The following is a 20,188-nucleotide window of genomic DNA, read 5'->3' as shown; positions in this document are numbered from 1 at the left end:
CCCCTAATGAGAACAGCTCTGGGTCTAGTGTCATGGGTCTCATAAAAACATGACATGTTTAGGAGGTTTATACGCTTCTGAATTGAAAATGTCCCCGGATTTTGTCTGAGAAATCCAGTCACCTTATTTTAACAGTCCAACTAAAACACTGGCAGTAGCTCGGATGCGCGGCCATATTGGAGGCATTCGGTGTAAACAACTAATCAGAGTACAGTGGAGTATTGCGTACTTTGGATACTTTAAGTGAACATAGCAATGTCTAAACAACATAAAAGCATCCTAGATGCAAAGGCATATAGGGAAGGACTCGGACCACAAGAAAAGGTGTGATATTCCGAGAAATTACAGTTTATTGGCGGTGCAGACCCCAACGAGTCGGCTCCATCTTCTTAGATCCATGACAATCCGGGGATTCTTCCTTCAGTTGCATATCCCGATATAGTCTACTACCTGATTTTCTCACCGAGCCCATACACAGCTGCACACCTTAAATCCTCCAAAGGTTTGGAGGGGGCTGGCGTGTTTACGGCTATGCCCAAATTGGGAGGTTGCTCAACAAAAAGACATGAATACAGATTTGAGCTCTATGCAATTTTTAACCAGCAAAGTTTATTTATATATAACAACAGTACAAAGTGAATCATTGGCTTGCAAAATAGGTGTGCTTCATATTTACAATAGGTACACAATATATTATCATAACAAAATCAAAGCAAATAAAAAAAACAAGAGAACAACCATTTTTTTAAATACTTTAAGTTTCTTACAATTTTCACAACACTTTTATAAAACAAGAGACAGCCATTATTATTATCATCATCATCATCGTCATTGCCAGTAATTACTATTTTACAGAACTCCAGTGTCTACAAAGGGTTTGTTTTACAATGCGTTTAAAATGGAAGTATACTCGTTACACACGTTGTGATATTTTGTCTTGAGAGTAATACATAGCATCTCTCAGGGTTTCAACTCATCCGTCTGATGCCGTGAAGCTAGTAAATGCTTTGTTTTGTATAAGGAATGATGACGCGTGCCAGTCAGAACCACAACGCTGTCTCTTTGGCAACACGTGGCGCCGAGAGCAAAGAAAGTGCACGAAGCATCTTCATTTAGCGATCAGCGTGAGCTGGAATGAGGCTGAGTTTGTGAGCGTCTGTCCGCATCTCCCACATGGTATTCTGTAGTAAACTAACTTTTCTTTTCTGTTCAAAACAAATTAAAACCATCCTAAAAACGAGCGTACATGGACACAAGCTATATCTAGGAGCAGGAGAAGCGAAAAAAAAAATGTCTTTCATTAAATTAAATAAACTAAAATAGGGTGCACTCAGCTGTGATGTAAGACATGTACAGATGGGCTTTCGGTAAGAATTGCGGTTGGACTCTAATGACGACGTGGATTGATACGTAGCAAAAGGCAGAACTGAAGAATTAATGCAAACGCATGCAGAAAATCTCACACAGGACAAAAGGAAACGTCCTGATACAGATGATCTCGGAGAGCGGGGAGAGAAATCAAAGCCAATCTCAAGCAATTTGTGTGCCTCTGATTACATTTGTCACAATTCTGAACACAGGGGAGCTCATCTAAGAGTGCGTAAGACTAAAAAAAAACAAGTTTTTTTAATCCCTCGCAAAAAGGAAAAGGCATTTAGGTCCTGTGAAAATGATTAAAAAAAAGCATTACTCCATACAAGCAATGTGAGGTATGAGGAGGATACAATTCTATTTGCTGAAACTGGGAAGACACCTAAATCAGAAGGAAGAAGCTTTATGTTTATGTACCGTTTATGTGCGCCATTGTGTACATATAGATGTTTATTAGGGGGTAGGGCTGGGCAATATATCGATATTATACTGATATCGATGCATGAGGGGAGAAAACGTCTTCAATTTTGGATATTGTGATATGACACAAGTCTTTTCCTTTTCCAGTGATGTCATTTTCTGAACTTACCAGACTGTCAAAAATCTCATTGTGTGAATATTTTGTGGAAGCACCAATAGCCAACACTACAGTATTGTCGGTATATCGACATTGAAGTAATTGGCCAAATATCTTGTGATTAGGGATGCACCAAAACCAGAATTTTTTTCCACTGAACCAAACGCTAACCTTGCTCTTGGTACGCTGGTCGACGTCATGACGCCGCCGTTGGTTACGGGAAGGTGTTTAGGTAGGTGGAGCGTTCGAAAGAAATTGCCAAAACTTCACGGCGCCCTTTAAAACATTTGCGTGTGAAACATCCAAAAGACTTTGAGTTGTGCGTGAAGGAATCTACAGACAGCGGCCAAAACACAGCAACTTCAGCTACGGCGAAGAAAAGGACCGGGTGTGTTTACTGTGTTAGTGGACTGAGGATGCGAGTAGGATTCGGTATTTGGCCGATCCCCAGATATCTGGATTCAGTGCATCCCTAATTATGATATTTGATTTTTGCCCAGCTCTAGTTAGAAAGCAAGAAGGTGCCTTTTTCTTTCAGGTGAGGGAACAAATTATGAAATCAAACCTTTCCCACATGTGCCCCCACTGGTCAGACACAGTAATAGCATGTCCATCACCGCACCACCCTACACTTCTCCTTGCCTGTTAGTTATTTTTTTTCTTCTTCTTTCCATCTCCTGATCACACTGTGCACACACAACGGACTCAGATCAAAGAGAAGCTTCAAAGCCAGAGCAGGAAACTAGAGCTAAAGGGGTTCTCTCTCGCTCTCTCTCTTTCTAACGCTCCCTCTCTCCTCAGTTCTCAGCCCCCTCTCTTCAAACAGCTCGGGCGGCTGAGCGAGGCAACGTCTGCCTGAGCCCAGCCGTAGCCTCTTCACCTTTTACTTTATCTCGCCAGCGCTTGGTATCACAGAGGAAGCCATTGGGCTCCCAAAGCACTCGTGCCCGAGTCGAGGACTAATAAGATCACTAGAAACACTAAGCAGGCGGGTATCTAAGGCCATAGAGAAAACGGAGCACCTTTCACCACACCGCTGCTGTTTATCATGCTCTCAACAACACACCATTGCAGTATACTGTGCAAACCTAAAATAATTATACCTATTTTCAAGTACTCGATGTAAACAACAAGCAAACAAATATATCCCGGAAGAAACAGAAAGGACCTGTCCAGAGGACGGATCGACAGTTTGTCGTCATCCAGCTAGAAGGTCGGAAGGTAACATCAGCCTCGTGACGTTTTGGTTTGAGTCGGGAGACAAATCCACGTGCCATGCAGCCTACTCTGTTTTTGTTCAACGTCTATGTGTTTCATATGCATGTGGTAACGGCGCAGTGGATATGAAACTTTGGTGCGAGAGACCCGGGCTCGATTCCCACTGCGATACGTCAACCCTGAGCAAGACACTTAACCCCAGAGGCATGCGACCTCTGACATACAGGTATATAGCAATTGCAAGCCGCTTTGGATATAAGCGACAGCTAAATGACATTTAATGTAAAACGTTGTCTTCCTCATTCCCAGATCTTTTTTCTCCCGCTTATGTTTCGTACCTTTTTTTTTTTTTTAAACACGAGTTTCAAAACTCAACCATTCCAGTTAAAATTGATAAGCTTCAACATGAGCCGGCTCTACTCTCCAGTGTGAGAGCTACGCTGCCCTCTGTAAAGCATGAACCGATTATTGACACATTAGCGACAATTTAAAAACAACACGATCTTTTGGCACACGGAGCTAGGCTTTATGTTGTCTGGGTGGGGGTGGGGGTGGGGGGGGATCTCCCATCAGCTGGTCAATAAAAGTGACTCATTGGCACTTGATAGAATCAAAGATGGACCCTTGGAGCACTGACGTGTGATAGCATGCATGAAAAAGTACACTCAAAGTGGACCAAGTTTCCAAATAGATTCACACTGTGGTTATATAGTGGTGATTATTAGCTTATAGAGACCGATTGCTCTTGTTTGGTCTCTACTAACTGCAGACGATACACACTCTGCTCTAGCAGAAAAAAAGGGGTATAGGGTAAATAATTGTTGGGACGTGGCTGGGCCAGGACGGACAAAAGGAGTTATTCACTTGACGGGCTACTGCAAATACCCACGGAGCTCAGTTCAACTGAGCCCCTTTTCTGTTTGTAAAACTCAAATAGACATACAAAACGGACAAACAAATGAAAAACATTTGTACATTCACATAAACACATTGGCAAGAATCAACCAGTACATACACAGAGGACCTAACTGCTGAAAAAAACAACAACAACAACCTTGGACACCAGATTGATGCTGATTTATGGTAATCTCCTAAATACACTATAGACTTCGTCTCCGCCGTCCTCAGGTTAGGTGCAAGCATGCTGGCTGAACCTGTGACCATCCATTGACTCTTAAAGAGGAGCACATGTTTGTCTTTTACGTTTTCCTGTACACTTCTGATTGGAGGAAGAGTATCAGTCCGAGGAGGGAAAAGGAGTGAGAGAAGACGTGGACCGTGGCCTGTTTCACGACAACACCGCCCGCTCGTTAAGTCTTTGCACAACACTTGCGGGGATGTCTTCAACTGCAACTGATAATATTCAAATGTACAAGTAAAAAAATAACAAAATCTGGGAAATCTGAACGCACACTCAGCAGCCCGATGTGAGATCTGCTCCTCTGCTTCTCGTAGGTTATTTCTGTTGTTGTCTCCATTTTACACTTGGGTGTAAGTTTCTGACTGAGTGCAGAGTAAAATCTGTTCGTCCGTTTGCTCTCACGGTTTTGCAGTCTTACGCACACACACGCACACACACACGCACACGCACACAATTTCCTGTCGAACTGAGAAATATACTTTGCAAAAAAAAAAAAAAAAAAAAAAGAATAAATACGCGCCATGGTCATTCCTTCTCTGCTTATGGTCCTTCCTTAAGCCATTATTGGCTCCAGCTGCAGGGCCTCTATCTCAGTCTGTGGGCCCTCAGCTGGTGCCATCATGGAAGGAAAGGAAAGAATTACAAACTAAAGCTGTTGTATGTCTGTCCGACCGTGAATACAGAGAGGTCCCCGGTCTGGTTTCGTGGTGGAAGCTGCCACGATGAGAGGTAAGTAATGCGGAACCTTCTTTGCGAGGGCCCCGCGCGGCGTGTGCTCCTTGTCTCTCTCTCCGAGCGCCGGTCGCTCTCAGCTCTCCAGGGACATGGCCGAGATCAGCTGCTCCACCTTGTAGGACAACCTCTGCTTCCTCGCCTGTTCATCCTGCTCCAGGGCGGCTGTGATCTGTACAGGGACAGAGGAAACACTCTGGTCAAATACCAGCCATAAAAAAAACCAACAACAAGTAATTCCATAATCCGACTGCATCCTTTGTGGTTGTGATACATTTAAAAAATTAGATCTGACGACCATTTCCTAGAGAACTGCGTATTTCTTCATAGAGCACAGCCTGTTTTCAGAGGTGGAAGAACTATTCCGATCCTTTACTTAAAGGTGCTCTAAGCGATGTTTGGTGACAGCACTTCTTGTTGACGTTCAAAGTATTTTCAAATAAAACGAGTCTATCTTGTCCCTCCCTCCTCCTCATCCCGTCCCCTCTCCCTCCCTACAGTGTTTCCGCGCACTAACCCCCCAACCCCCAACCCCCACCCTCAAATCCTTCTTATCGTTTTTTGGCTGGAACGCTAGAACACTGTTTGTTGGTGCAGGTTGGCTAAGTTAAGTGTCATCAGGAAACTGAACTTAAAGTATAATAAAGTAAAAATACTCAGTGAAAAAAACATTTTAGAAAGTGGAACCGGATCCAAACAGTGTTTAATGGTCTAGTAATTTCAGCTGGACTTGTAGTTTGTTATATTGTTGGGCAGTTTAATTTATAATGAGACATCGTATTTTATAAACCACATGTGTTCTAAAATCATCAATTTGTAAAGTAACTAGTAACAAAAGCTGTCAGTTACTATAATATTTCTCTCTGAGATGTAGAAGTAGAAAGTGGCATGTAAATAAAAGACTCAAGTAAAGTACATGTACCTCAAATTTGTACTTAAGTACAGTGAGTGATTGTACTTTGTTACATTCCACCACTGCCTGTTTTTTTGTTAGGTTTGTACGCAGACATCGCATGAAACAGAAAGAAACGAATTACATCACTGCCTGCGTCTTTGACGACATGGAGAAATATTTTTGTATTAGCCTTTCCCCGTTTCATCTTCTGAGCCCATTTCTTGTAAATTTGGCATTCGTCACGTCGGGTTCAAAAGGAATCCAGACAGGCTGTGTCCTTCGTTCTCTCGTCTAGTGTCTTGCTTGTCAGGAGGAATCTATGTCAGTGTGGCAGCGGCAAAGGCCTTTAATATGAACATAAAACAGCGACAAAAAAAAACAAATGCTACAATATGGGCCACGTCTTCATCACCTTCGATAAGGATATCTGCATTCAAAAGCCACAACTTGTATTTCAACGTAGTGTATGGTTTTAGGTTCTCTACTTTGTATCTGTTTGCTACCGTTGATCTACGTCCCCTCACACTACACTACACATGCAGTGTTGTCACTCAATGATTGATGATTCCAACAACATAATTAATTGAGCCCTCTTATGCAATGTGGGATTTCAAATATTGTGAGGTGAGAGATAAATAAATAATAAATGAATATGGGGAAAAAAAACTGTCACCCACAGTACCATTTATTCATGTTGAAATGAAAGGAAAATATACATTTTATTCTATTACTCATTCGCAGTCTTTGTCCATTTTTCAAGCTCCGGGCTATGTTTTTAATCATAAATATTGATGAAATATCAGGTTTGTAGCAGTGTTTCGTCAATCCAAAAACACACACACGCACGCACACACACACAAATATTTCCCAAGGCGGTAGTGTCTGAAGACGAGAGCTTTTATGTCCGTCAGTCAATCAGAACCACATTTTTAGTTTTAAGGAGCTTGGTTTCTGTTGGTCCCTTCCACATTTTGTGCAGAAAATGTTAACTGACTGTCTCGGCACCTTCTCTTTTTTCCTCATAGTATGGAAACCTTTGTCTGCCGCCTGTCCTGTGTCAGAACACGGTCTCTGTCTGCCCACCTACCATCTTCCACTCATCTGCTAAGTGCTCTAAAAGGCTGGCAGCTACAGACCGAGCATTTCCTCCTCCTTATTGGGCCCGATAGCAATCTATTATTAATCCGTAGCACTGTATGCAGGTGCAGCTCCCACTTCCATCTCCCAAATCCATTTAAGTAGGCTGCAGCTCTGGTCTGGTGATCCTGACAAACAGCCCTGTTATGAAGGGCTGAGTAAGAATGAAGAGCTGCTAATGCTAGGCGAGGTTTTTATACACTGCACTGCTGGGAGACAGCACATACTACAGGAGTGATGAGACATGTGTGTATGTGAGTGTGAGTGTGTGCAACCATAGTGTGCATTTACATTTGTTTCTATGCATGTGCGCATCAGATGGTTACAACTGCAGAGGCAGCAAAAGTGTATGAATGAGATTCATGGAGAGCAAAGGGGACGCTGACTGGATAATGGGTAGAAAGAGAAGGAATGTACAGGAGGGAGGAAGAGAGATAAAATACGAGACAGAGAGAGAGAGAGATATTGTGGTCCAACTCCAACATAAAGGTCATGCTAATGCTTCCCAGAGGAGGAGCTGACATGAGAGGCAGAATGTCTCAATAAATGCACCATCTTTCTCTTCTTCCCTTCTTTTTTTTACACTTCCAGTGATTTGACAGTGTGTGTGCGTGCCTATGAATCAGCTCATGAGAGCCCTATATAACAGATAGTCCACTCTAACTCGGCACAGACGAGAGGACAGGGCAGCATGCTGAGAGCTTGTAGACATCCACTTTCGACTGCGCAGATCAGACACACTGCCTTGTTAAGCGCAGGTCTCGCTCGACCTCTGGGCTTTGGGGAAGTCTACTGAAGACTCGGAGCTGACCTTACTAACCTTTTCCAGTTATGAATAGCCTGGGAGCACCGAGGGCAAAATGAACGTGCATTAAAAAGCGCGGGGCAAATTTGCGGCACGCCTTTTGTTCAATCTGCCTTTAATTAGCAGCTGATTTGCCAGGGCAGCAGCTCATTACACAATCAGCGCCTGGCACTTCCCTCTAGGTAAAAATGTGCACGTGAAGAAGCTCAGTATGCAGAGGGACTTATCTGAGATCACCAAGCTCAGAAATACTCCGTAATGAAGTAAAAACATTTGAGACATATAATAAGGGCAGAGTTCAACTCCACCTAAGGAAATTTTACTCTTATTTGTAGGAATTTACAATATCAATTCAACAGGAGTCATTAATATGGATGCTGTTTCAATAGAACACAGTGGTTAACATCTTTTTCTTTTCATATTTTATTAGCGAAAAAACCATTTCCCATGCTCTCTTTGTTTGGTGTTAAAAAAATAGTCACATGTTGTGTTCGTTTATTATTGCAGTTCTCGGTCTTCGATTCATTTAGTTGCAGTCTCTGAGATGATTCCCGTTCCATGTTTCCCCCCCCCACCATGACCTTTTCTTTTAGAATGCCATTTGTGCCTGCTCAGGATTTTTTGTTTTTCTTTTGCAAAACCCGCCCTCGCAAATTGCATGAACCTTCGGCATCAAAAAGAACGGAGCTCACGCTAGGCGTGCACATGCTAGAATGAGAATGTCCTCCCACGGAAAAAACCCTCCCAGAGGTGGTTTGTTCAGGCAGCAATTACGACCTATATTTAAGTTAATATCATGGTGGGTTGGTCGGGGTGGGCCGGTATAATCAATAACAAGTATTGAGGGAAGCATGATATGTAAAAATATAGATGAAATTCTGATGAAACTCTGATTTGTTGAAATTCATTTTTTGTTTTATTTTCTCCTATCCATGTTGTTTCAATTAATTAATGTACTTCCTGGTACCTACTCATAAATTTACCCTTGTGTTGTCCTCGGGTCAAATTGACCCATCAATCAAAAACTACCCAAAATAACATGATTGATTCCACACAACGCTCTTTGGCTAGTAAAAATCTCTACTTTCATTAATTTTGCGGTGTCTTATTCAATTTTATAGCATTTGAAGTGGTTTTGAAATATTATTTGAGTAAAAGTTGTCTTTGATTATCCATTATACATAATGCTTCCTTATTTCTGCTTTTCTAACTCAAACATTAGGTATAATTTCCTATAAATGATTTATTGACCATAAATCCCAAAAATAACTGAACTAAAGTTAATAAGTTAGTGTTACGTGGTGTTGAAACATCCCAAAAACAAGACAAACATTGAAAAAGGAGGAAAAACGTAAGATTTTTTTTTAAATCGATAAAAAGCATCAACAAATGTGTTGATTTTCAAATTTTGCCAGGAAGACAACACAAGGGTTAATAAAAATCTGAAAATAAATACATTTATAGTGGCAGTGCCCTCTAGTGACCATTGTAATAATGACGGGAAACAAAGAGGGGTGGTTGGACTCCGGTTTTAAAATAAAAGTAAATGGGGAGTTTTTTTTTAATTATTCATCATAACACTCGGGAAGGGAAGTAACGTCAGATTTGAACCCAAACCACCATCTTTTTCTAAACTTAACTAAGCAGTTTTGAACATTTCCATACAGCAACCATTTCACAACCTTAAAGACGTATTTAAAATCCGCAACCGATACGTTCTATGGGTTAGATATGAGGTTGTATTTCCTGCCAATGCTAGGGGCGCTAGTTCATGAAACGCTCCTGTGGGTTGTATAGATAGAGGGTAGGGGAACAAACGACCCCTATGGTCGTATGGTTTGGAGAACATGTTGGCTAGAACATGCATGTAGGCAAGTATCACTTACCTCCTCACTGTACTTGCTGACGTATGAGTAGATCTCATTGAGAGCGCTGAGCATGTTAAACTCTGTGGAGTGGAGTCGGGCCTGTTCTGCCAAATAGGCATTCATGTCCTGGTCACTAATGGCCGGCAGCCGGTTGATGTCAGCGTAGTACCTGAGGCCGCAGACAAGGGGGCAGTATTTGGCATCACTCAGAGAAAATCACTGAATTGATTATTGTAACCGCTCCGCTGAGACCTAAATCACTTTCATGAACAATGAATGCCTGGTAACAGTCGCTCACAAAAGGCATTTTACTGTTCAATCTGGTTGAGAAGTGTAGGCAGGAAGAAAGAGAATTAGAAATCAATTCCCTAAAAGATCCAAGTTTTTATTGTAAGAGGATAGAAAAAGGATGTGACAGAGGGGATCAGAGTTGTGTGTTAAGTGAGTATCAGCTCGTACCTCTCTACCCAGCTCTTGTAATTGGGGATATCTTTAGCGTAGAGCAGCTTATTGGATGGGGAGTCTTTGCCCAGACGGTGCTCTGAAGTGGAGCAAGAATCCATAAAGGTCTGAGCTACCACGGACAGACAGGCATCCGTGATGCTGCTCTTATGGATGTCAAACACGAACTGGGGGTTCTTGATCACGTTCACCCAGAAGCGCAATGGAAGGCTGAAAGATGGAGTCAAAGAGAATAAGTAAGAGACAGAAACACACTCAATTCACCATGTGACACCAGAGCAGATATTCCATGTGATATTCCCTTTGCAACAAAAAGCCCTTACCAGTTGCTTTTCCACGTGTGACGCACGTCTGTGTCATGTATGTCATGTTTGTCCGCCTGCTCATCCAGGAAGTCAAACATGTATTTGATGGCGAGGGGAAGCGTGCTCCCTCGGTGAACTGTACTGAACAACGTCTCGAATAGGTCGTCGACAAATTTTTGTAGGGTACCCTGTGAAAAGGAGAGAACACAGTCGAAATGTAGTCTTGCGTGGCCGGACTTATCTCCACAGCGGTGTGGAGTATGGACAGGCTCCTCCACGCATACATTCAGGGATCGGAGAAAAATAAGCTCCTGTCTTTCGTCTATTATACAGAAATGTACTTCCATTGATCCAGACTATCAAATGTGTGACACTTTAACACATATCGGGGGAGATGAATATACCTTGGTAGCTAGCAGCCTGGTCAGATAAATCTCAGAGACCATCTTGCTACCGCGGTCTCCTTCCTTCTGGTCTCCGTGTTCGTGGTTCTTCACCAGGTGCCACACCTTCACACCACTTTCTAGGTCAGGGGTGATCATGGGAGCACGTGAACGGAGGCTGTCGGGACTGCCCGTGTAGCGGAACGAAGAGTCTGTCCAGAAAAAAATGAACAAAGAGAGACAGAGTTAGAGAATGATCAGGAATCCTAAAGGACCGTGATCCCAAAAGCTTTCCCAAGGTGCTGCATCATGTAAATTAAAGGTCCCATGGCATGAAAATGGCATTTTATGAGTTTTTTTAACATTAATATGAGTTCCCCCAGTCTGCCTGTGGCTAGAAATGGTGATAGGTGTAAACCGAGCCCTGGGTATCCTGCTCTGCCTTCTGAGAGAGACACAGACTTCAGATACAGTATTAGGGGACCACTTAGGTCTATATAAAAGAGACTTCAGATCCAGTATTAAGGGACCACTAAGGTCTAAATAAAAGAGACTTGAGATACAGTATTAGGGGACCACTAAGGTCTAAATAAAAGAGACTTCAGATACAGTAGTAGAGGACCACTAAGGTCTATATAAAAGCATCCAAAGAGCCCCATGTCATGGGACCTTTAACCACGCACACACACAAGCATACAGTACATAAACACGTAGCCTCTCTCTCTTTGTAATTTTATGACAAAGCCAAATCTTCTGCATTCCCCTCCCGCGCTAAGCTGTGCTGTGAAGGAAATTGCAGTGGTGGATAATTTCAAAGAACAGCAAAGTAATAAAAGGGAGGGGAAGTTCTGTTCCCCGGCATTTGCATTGATTATCAGTGGCCCCCTTGAAACCAGAATCCCACATGACACACAAGCCCTTGCCACCCAGTTATCTTATTACATACAGTGTTCAGGAAAGACGTGTTTACAAAATGCTACATTTTCACACTCAGTTTCTGTCTTCTCCCTGCGCCATGAATACTTTGAACGTGTTTTTTTTTTTTTCCCCTTCCTACACTCATTCCTTTTCCCTCTTTATGTAATCCCTGCCTCACTGACTGAGACAAGTGGTGTCCCTGGCTCCTCTTAAAAGCACTCGTAATTGGCTCTTCCCTGCCACACTGTACCAACGCCATGTTGAAAACGTCCCTGTCACACTCTCATCAATGCATCAAAAGATCCCTAATTTGTTAAGCGCCGCAGCCACCACCCTTCATCCATACATCGCCCTCATCTCTGCTCTTGTGTTCCTGCCTCCTTGCTCTGAACTCAGTCTGAATAATGCTGCTTTCACTTTCTCTAATTAGCCAGGGTCTACGCCTGCCAGCGGGTTCACTAGAGATTCAGGATCTGAGGATCTCAATGAGGATCTCTCTGACCTGGCTGTATAGGCCGAGCTAAACAACAAAGCTTTTTGCTACCAGTACATCCACTTACACCTTTCAAATAAGACCAACCTATGTCTCTGCAGTGGCCACTAGGGACCGGGGCCTAAGTAGGGGGAGGGAAGTTTGAAGACGTGTGCCTGTGTAAGTGTGTATAGGGTGGATTGAGGTACCACATCCCATTTGAATCCAGTCCCTGGCTTTTACTGGCTCTTTCCCTTCATCCCTCTAATACCCTCAGCCTCTCCCCCAGCTTTACCAGTCTCGCTTTGCCAGACCTTTCTCCACAGCGTTGCGGAGGAGGGTCTGGCTAGTCCACACAGTAATATGGAAGGGAGAAAAATGTGCTCTTGTTTACTGATATTTTTTAAAACCAACAGTCGTCTCAGGCAGTGCTAAGAACAGGGCGGAGCAGTGGTGCCGCTGCAAAAGAGCCTCGGGAAGAACCTTGTTTTGGTGTACGGTCAAAGGTTGTTTCAGTCGTGCAACAGAAAACTCAGATTAGTCAGATAGTCTAGCTAGCTGTCTGGATTTACCCTGCAGAGATCTGAGGACCAGGTAACCATAGTCCTCAGAAATCACAACGCACAAAGAAAGAGGAAGGTACCGGATATATCCAAAAAAGGACATCCTAAAAGAGTGACATTCGGCGGAATGTCCAGCAGAACAAGAGAGCAATCCCGGAAGTGAAACGTCGTGGGTATGGACTACAACTCCCCTAACACCAACAACGGAGCTGGGTGGGGCGGCTTCTGGAGCTCCAGCTCTGAATGTTTTCTCAAAAGCCCCACATCTTTAAGTAAAAAAAAAAAAAAACTTCAACTTTGGGTCATTTCCCCGTCAGACTCTCCGACTGAACTGGCGAATCAATGGAGCAAAAGTTCTATTACTGGGAAATACTTCAATTTTTTGGGAGGGAAAATGCGTCATCTCCAACATTTACTGTGTTTGGTGACAGAATGCCAAAGACAGTTGGTGAACAACTGGATACAAAACAGGATGTAGGTAATACACGAAGATTCTTTCCCTGTAATTTATTTTCTCCAAATGATGTACATAGTTAGGGGCATTCTGTTATATCAAGTGACTTGAAAAATAATGCATATTAGCTGCCGTAAATGAGCAACCAATCTTCTTGGAGGATCGTTCCCCCAGACCCCCCCTAAGTTTGGGCCTAATGTTTACGACGTCTGGCTCCACCCTTGCATAACACTAAGCCCCCAGCCCCTGGACACAGCCAGACAGTAGGGGAGTGTGTTGTGGCTAATTTTGAAAGCTCAAGGAGGGGGTGGTGTGGGTGGCGGTGGTACAGGCAGTGTAAATTGAGTCAAGATGCTAAGTGTTGAACGTGAAATTGGTATGAATCCATCAGCAGGTGTCGAGGTGCAGCTGTGCCCGCTGTGCCAACCCATGATTGATGAGGGACGGGCATCCGCCAGCAGAGCCTCCGCTTTTTATGCCGTGCACGTCCAACTCCAACGCTTGAGCACTCGCACTCACAAAGTAAAAAGCAAGAGAATAAAAGCGAGAGAGTACAAAGCCTCTCTGCAGCACGTTGCAATTTCATAATGGCTTTAAAATCCCTTTAATATCCCTTATGACTAAGATGTTGGAGAGTAATGACTCTCCAACATAATGCAGGGGTTAACATAATGCAGATAAGGGTTCCTGTCTTTTGTCATGCTAGTAGACATACTTCTTCACATTACTTTGGTCCTTCATCATTTGTTTAAGAGAGATTGCTGAAATAGCCTGCACTGTAATCTTTTCTAAAGGTCATCATAGATATCAGTTATGTCATCAGGTGTGTTGCGAACGTCACTCCACATGATTTTACAACACTAGAGATAAAGGTTACACACAAGGTATCCAATCCTGAATAAGACTTGTGATTGCTGGAGGGATAAGCACTCCAGTAGTGCTTTTTCTTTGTTAGGCAGTTTAAAAGGCAGTGTTCACTTTCTGTCCCCAATCCTGGTAATTGGCCATGCTCACTTATCTTTTTCTGTTTGTGTGAAGTATCATTCACATAGAATAATTAGCAATCATAATAAGTTGCCTGGTACTGCTGTGAGTGTCTGGCATGGGACCAAGTTTGGCACCCAGCAGCAGCACGAACTTCAAGCACATCCCAAGTATGTTGTGTGTTTGGATGCATGTGTGCAGGCCACCTGTAGTCCGTTGCTTCCTACACAGAATGCATCTTCATTGTAATCTCACAGCTTATAAATCAAACAATGGCTATGTCTAACTCTCCCCTCTTCTCCATCTGTTTTTTCCCCTCTAGTCTTTTCATTATTGTATCATCCAACAGAGTTTGGACTTGAACTGTAGAGCAAACTGCAGAACACACACAGTTGGACAGAGAAAAAGGCTGCAAAAACCCCTCGGCAGCAGAAAGCAGAGCAGCACCAAACAGAGCTGACCATGGCTTTGGGGAGAGTGGATTTGGCTTTGTTCATATCTGAAACAACTAATACAAAACAAAATATATTTTGATGTGTCTGTGGAGCAACAACTGTTGAATAAGCCTTCAAATGAGTACGTAATTGCCTAATATATATCCATCAATGTCAATGTTGTAGTCAATTCGCACACTGTCGAGTCCGAGTCAAGTCTCGAGTCGCCAAAAAAGTTTCTGAGTCGAGTCACCAATACCTGAGTTTGAGTCTGAGTCGAGTCACGAGTCCAGAGATTTGCGACTTGAGTTGGACTCGAGTCCCAATCCAGGACCCTCACTGCCTATTACACATAAAAGCAGTCAAACTTCTTCCAACTACCTATTTCATTTAAGTCTGAGTCATCAGTCTAGTCTAGTCATCAGTGCGCAAGTCCATGCTGAGTCCGAGAATTGCGACCCAAGTCGGACTCAAGTCCGAGTGCAGGACTCGAGTACTCCATCACCGATGTCACAACAGGGGGACTGAAAAGAGCAATGTGTTCTACTGACTCACCGTATCTGCTGATGGAGGAGCGGGATATGCTGGCTGAGGAGGGGATGTTGTAGGATGAGGTCTGTTTGGGCACCAGAGCCACAACGCAGCGGTCTGACACCTGTGAGAAGAGAGACACATCCAACATGAATCTGCTGGTCCCTAGCATAATGTTGATTTCCATATTTTAATTAGAAATAGTTTCTTTTCCCCCTGAAAAATGTTGAATATTCCCTTAAACAAAACATATCCCGAACCCCCTCCGCAACCCAGCCCTTCCTGTCATATCTCTGTTCCCTGCTGTTCTCTACCACAGCCCCATGGCTTTCTTTCTGCAGTGGATGACGGCTGTACTCAACATGACTGTCATTGTCATCTTCTTTCACAAACATTAGAGACATGATGTACAGTAAGCTTTGGAACTGGGATGAGATGCTAAAAGGGAGTGAACGAGAGAGAAAGAGAGAGGGCGAGAGGAAAAGGGAAAGAGACACTGTCAGAAAGAGATAAACAGACACCCTTTGCACCCTAAAAGAAAATAATACTAATAATAGATTTAGAACAGCATATAGTCAACGTGAAATACAGAGAGAAGAAGCTGGGTAAAAGATGGCGTGTTGTGAATGAGAGACAGACACTGAGGTTCATCCTTTTTTCCCCCTCAGTGTGTCTTTTTTTACAAAGGGCTCCTGGTTCGTGTGTGATTTGCTTCAGTGACATCAGTTAAGCTTGGAAAGGTGGCCAAGGGGTTAAGCTTGGGGTTAAGGGGTTAAGCTTGGGACCGGGAGGTCTCCTGTTCAATCCCCAGACCAGCAAGATAAAAATCTGGGTGGGTTAAAGTGAAGGAGCAGTGCTTGTCATGCTCCTCATTACCACCACTGAGGTGCCCTTGAGCAAGGCCCTTAACCCCAACCGCTCCAGTGGGGCTGCTCAGTGGCCAGCAGATCAGACTGTGGTCTGCGTGGAGGCAAAAACCGCTTAGTGCATGTGCGCCTGCTCTATCCACTGAACCAACCCGGCCACACTGTGTAATTCATTTTTAACATGCCACTTCTGCTTGTACACCATAACATCCCATTTATAAAAAAAAAAAGCTAAATACGGCAAACTAAACTTGTCTAAACCATCCGTTTTTTTATAAAAGGCGCTGAATGTTAAGATAGACATTTACAGAGTTCCTCCTTGGTGTCGAGAGCCATGTTCCTCTCATCCTCCCTCAAGTCTCGCCCTTACTTCTTTCTCCCACCCTTCTCAAACTAATCTCTGCTATGCTGTTAGCTGGAGTTACCATCTGGCCTCTACTGGCCTCGGTGGAGAAACACTTGAAACTGGGGATGAAATCCTCTTAAAAGATGCAGCGCTGGCTCCCTGGCTTCTTGGAGGGACATTAAAAATGCTCGTCTTTATCCCCACCCGCTATCCACACCCGGCATCTTTGACGCTTCTATCCCTCATGCTCCGCTCATTTGTCTCCGCCTTCCGAAACCTAATTTATACGGCCTCCCCGTCCAACAGCCCCCTCTTGGCTGACGATGCACCGACATACTCTAATACACCAACAGCGTGGACTTCTATGAAGTTTCCATTGCTATTCCTGTGATGCATTTTCTCTGGGGAGCATGAAATAGCATCTCTGTCTCCCCCCTTTCCATTTACGCCTCCATCTCACTCTCTCTTTCTCTCTGCTTTTTATGGCTGACAGAGAGGCTACAGTAGAGATGGGTCCTTGTGATAGAGTAAATGATTGAAGGCGTGCAGATTCGCCCTTCAGGGATAATCCAGTGTGGGGCCGATAGTGGCCAGGTGTGATAAGGGCCGCTGGCCCTGGCTGTGATAAGACCTTCCATTATACAGTGCAGAGCCGGCCACAGCAGAGTGTGGTCAGCCTCTATCTTTCTTTTCTCAGCCCTCCGGACAGAACCCCTCAGCCCTGATCTTAGCCTGTTTCTCCTTGGTGTGCCATCTCTCCTGGACTCGTGCCCTTAGGATCACAAGGCTTATCATACCTGTCTACTCTGCCCAGTAGCTTGGAAACACACAACCTGTGCATATGTGCCCTCCTGTTGTGACAAAATGTCAGATTGGTCATTGTGTATTAATAAAACTTTCTTAGGCATCCCGGGTAATGTTCTGAAGAGTTAAATGCCAATGGAATTTAAGTTGTGTTTGACTGAAGAATCAGTGTTCATGTTCGTCCGCTCATCCGGTGTTGGGTCGAAGGGGGCTGCAGCGCCATCAGAATCAGTGTGTTTTTACAAATAATACAATGGTTGCCATTGGATATGTGACTTTAGGGTGAAGCAGTAGTGCAGGATTAATCAAATATGCCTCTTCTTTTCTACAGAGCTCAACAGTGACCACCCGCTTTTTTAAACAGCTCTGGTTCCAAGAGTCATCTCCCCGTTTAGTATCTCCATTGACGTTTCATTAGCACCAAGATGAATCCGGACCATAAATCATTTGATTCGGCACAAAAGAACATTTTGAAAACAGATTTTAAAAAAAGCAAAGGTACAAGACTGTGTACAGAAATGATCATAGACTTAGTGGTAGCAGATCATATCGATGGTCACAGCAAGTTTCACCAATCAGAGACGTTGCTGTTGTGTGGCTAGTGTAGTATTTTTCCCTAAGATCGCGAATAAAACACGTTTTTTTTCTCAAAACAAGGTGGATTTCATATGGGCTTGTGGTCAGTCTACCTGGGATGGTTTAGGAATTGATCTGATTTTTACTCCACGCTGTTCAGCTCCCTGGAATATGCTGTTTGTTAAAAAATATCTACTCAATAGTCTTCCTCCTGAAAACCTTCATATTCCCACTTATAAAAAATGTGACATCCCGATTGACGATGGGGACCAGCGAGTCGAGACGGATAGCCTTGGATTCATGAACGGATAGCAATGTAGAAGTATCTATTTTGTCTGGGGCAGTTGAAAATAGCCCCAAATTCCCCCAAGTGAAGTTTGCAGGCCGGGTAACAGGATCTATCTGGCAGGCTGTCCTGGTGTGACCATCAGTACAGCTCTCCCTGTTCCTTCACCGCAGAGACGAGGACAGACAGAGGTTACCAGTCAGTGGATGGAAGTTTCCAAACTGACTTTTTTTTTACTTTTGACGCAGTCTCAGCCGAAGTGAAAGAGGGAGCAGTCTGCTGTTTACTGTCACTTATTTTCCTATTAGGAATGATATTCCTAGACAAAACACACACTGCCCATGCGTCCCCACAAATGGTTGTGGCAAACACATATTAATATGCTGGAAAAGCCACAGCCCACCTGTCATAAATCAACACTTTGTCAAACATCATCAATGTAATTACCCACACAGCGCCCTGGTGAATACGGCGTGGGCCTGTTCTGTTATTTGCATCCTCATAAATAACCTAAGCGGTCTGACAACTTCACTTCATAACAATTTCCTGTTTATGAGAGTTGTTAATACTGCCCTCTTTTCAAAGTGATTTGAATCTGTATGGTGTCTGAGATACTATCCAGCAGGAACAAGGTTAGCACCAACCTGTCTCAAGGCAACAGACACGGGGGAGGTGGAGAAGAAAGGAGGTGTGATGGAACACTTTCCTTTGTCGCGGTGGAAGATTAAAGAGCTAAAAGAGCCACATCAGCCTGTTGGCTCTCCAATTTCATGAATCCGTTATCTCAACTCGTGTGTTTGTCTGAGTATAAGCATGTGCAATACGAGGTGTGCACGTGCATCGTGTGAAAATCTGAGCGTGAGTTTTATCTTCTTCTATCTTTATTCAGGCAAGAAAGAAATGTATACTGAAATTGATAGAGAAGAGTGGGAGGATAGGAGTTTAGTCCCCCGACTGTGAATGCTAAAGTGCTGAATAAAGATTCTGAACTCACTTAAGCATGTGTGCATTTATGTTTTTTTAATGTTGGTGTTAATTGCTGGGGAGCTGGGAAGGTGCGCTTTTCCATATCCAGGTTATGTAAACCGCTATTTCCCATGTGGCAGGGTAAATAGCCAAAGGGCTTTCTTAGGGTTTCTTATGCCTGGTCCCTGTGTCTCTGCTATGGGAGAATTAGCAAAGACTCAAAGTGACGCTCAGTCTCACTCTGCATATTTCAGAGCCCCTTTCAATATTCCCTCTTCCCATTTTTCCCCCCTTCCAGCCTTTCCCTCACTCTGGGGCCTAATGAGCTGTGCTCCCTTGGTGTGATAGGCAGCCAGATGTGCTATCGCCGCTGCCAATGCGATGGCTTGGTGCGTGATGGAAACACACAGAAGCTCACACACACAGGGGCCATTGCCAGCTCATCAAAACCGTAACGATGCACAAGTGTGTCTCCTGTCCCATCCCACTCTCATCTCTCCTACCACCAAATGCCCTATTCCTCTTTCTCTCCCTCTCTCTTCCCCCACGTTGCCTTCACTGGCATCACCTCTGAAATTGCACATTGCAGGGCCTTATGTTCTGCGCAGGGACCCTTAGTTGCGTGATCAATAGGAGTCCACAGAGCGAACGAATAAGCGAGGCATCACAGACGCCAGACAGATTGTGATGCGAGGAATGCGACAAAAAAACAACAGAGGAGCCCATTATGGTGTGGAAGAATTCCTACTGCACCACTTCATCAAGGATTAAAGCCATGCTGAGAGCGAAGAAGATAGGTCAACATACCAAGAGAGGGAGAAAAGAGGAAATGCAGGCGATAAACATGCTCACTGCACGTAAGTGGGCGAGAACAGAAAAACACGGGAAATGGGATAACAAGACAAAAATGTAAAGAGAACACAGACAGTGAAGGTGAGGAGAGAAAGGAGGGTGACAAGTGAGGGAAGACTAAGGGGGAAAAAGCTGCATGGTGCCAAGTCTTGGGTGAAGGACACAATGATGTGTCCCTTCTTCTAATGACTCCTACATCTGTTAAATTATTCTGCTTACTCTGCGGGGCAAAAGTTCACTAT

At 43.8% G+C, this 20,188-nt stretch overlaps 1 protein-coding gene across 1 annotated transcript in view; it reads right to left on the bottom strand.

The window, feature by feature from the left end:
• Positions 1-3,515: 3,515 nt before the first annotated feature.
• plxna2 (plexin A2) overlaps positions 3,516-20,188 on the bottom strand; it is a 207,933-nt gene continuing 191,260 nt past the window's right edge. Inside the window, exons 27-32 of the mRNA XM_034875731.1 lie at positions 15,275-15,374; positions 10,916-11,106; positions 10,530-10,699; positions 10,204-10,416; positions 9,763-9,913; positions 3,516-5,211 (exon numbers count right to left, since the gene is read on the bottom strand). Coding sequence (XP_034731622.1) covers positions 5,116-5,211; positions 9,763-9,913; positions 10,204-10,416; positions 10,530-10,699; positions 10,916-11,106; positions 15,275-15,374 — 921 coding nt within the window. The 3' untranslated portion in view covers positions 3,516-5,115. The remainder of the gene's footprint in view (positions 5,212-9,762; positions 9,914-10,203; positions 10,417-10,529; positions 10,700-10,915; positions 11,107-15,274; positions 15,375-20,188) is intronic.

Source organism: Etheostoma cragini, chromosome 7, assembly GCF_013103735.1.
Source record: "Etheostoma cragini isolate CJK2018 chromosome 7, CSU_Ecrag_1.0, whole genome shotgun sequence".
In the NCBI taxonomy this organism is placed as follows: domain Eukaryota; kingdom Metazoa; phylum Chordata; class Actinopteri; order Perciformes; family Percidae; genus Etheostoma; species Etheostoma cragini.
The sequence above is the reverse complement of the archived record's forward strand: the minus strand, read 5'-3'. Positions and strand labels throughout refer to the sequence as shown.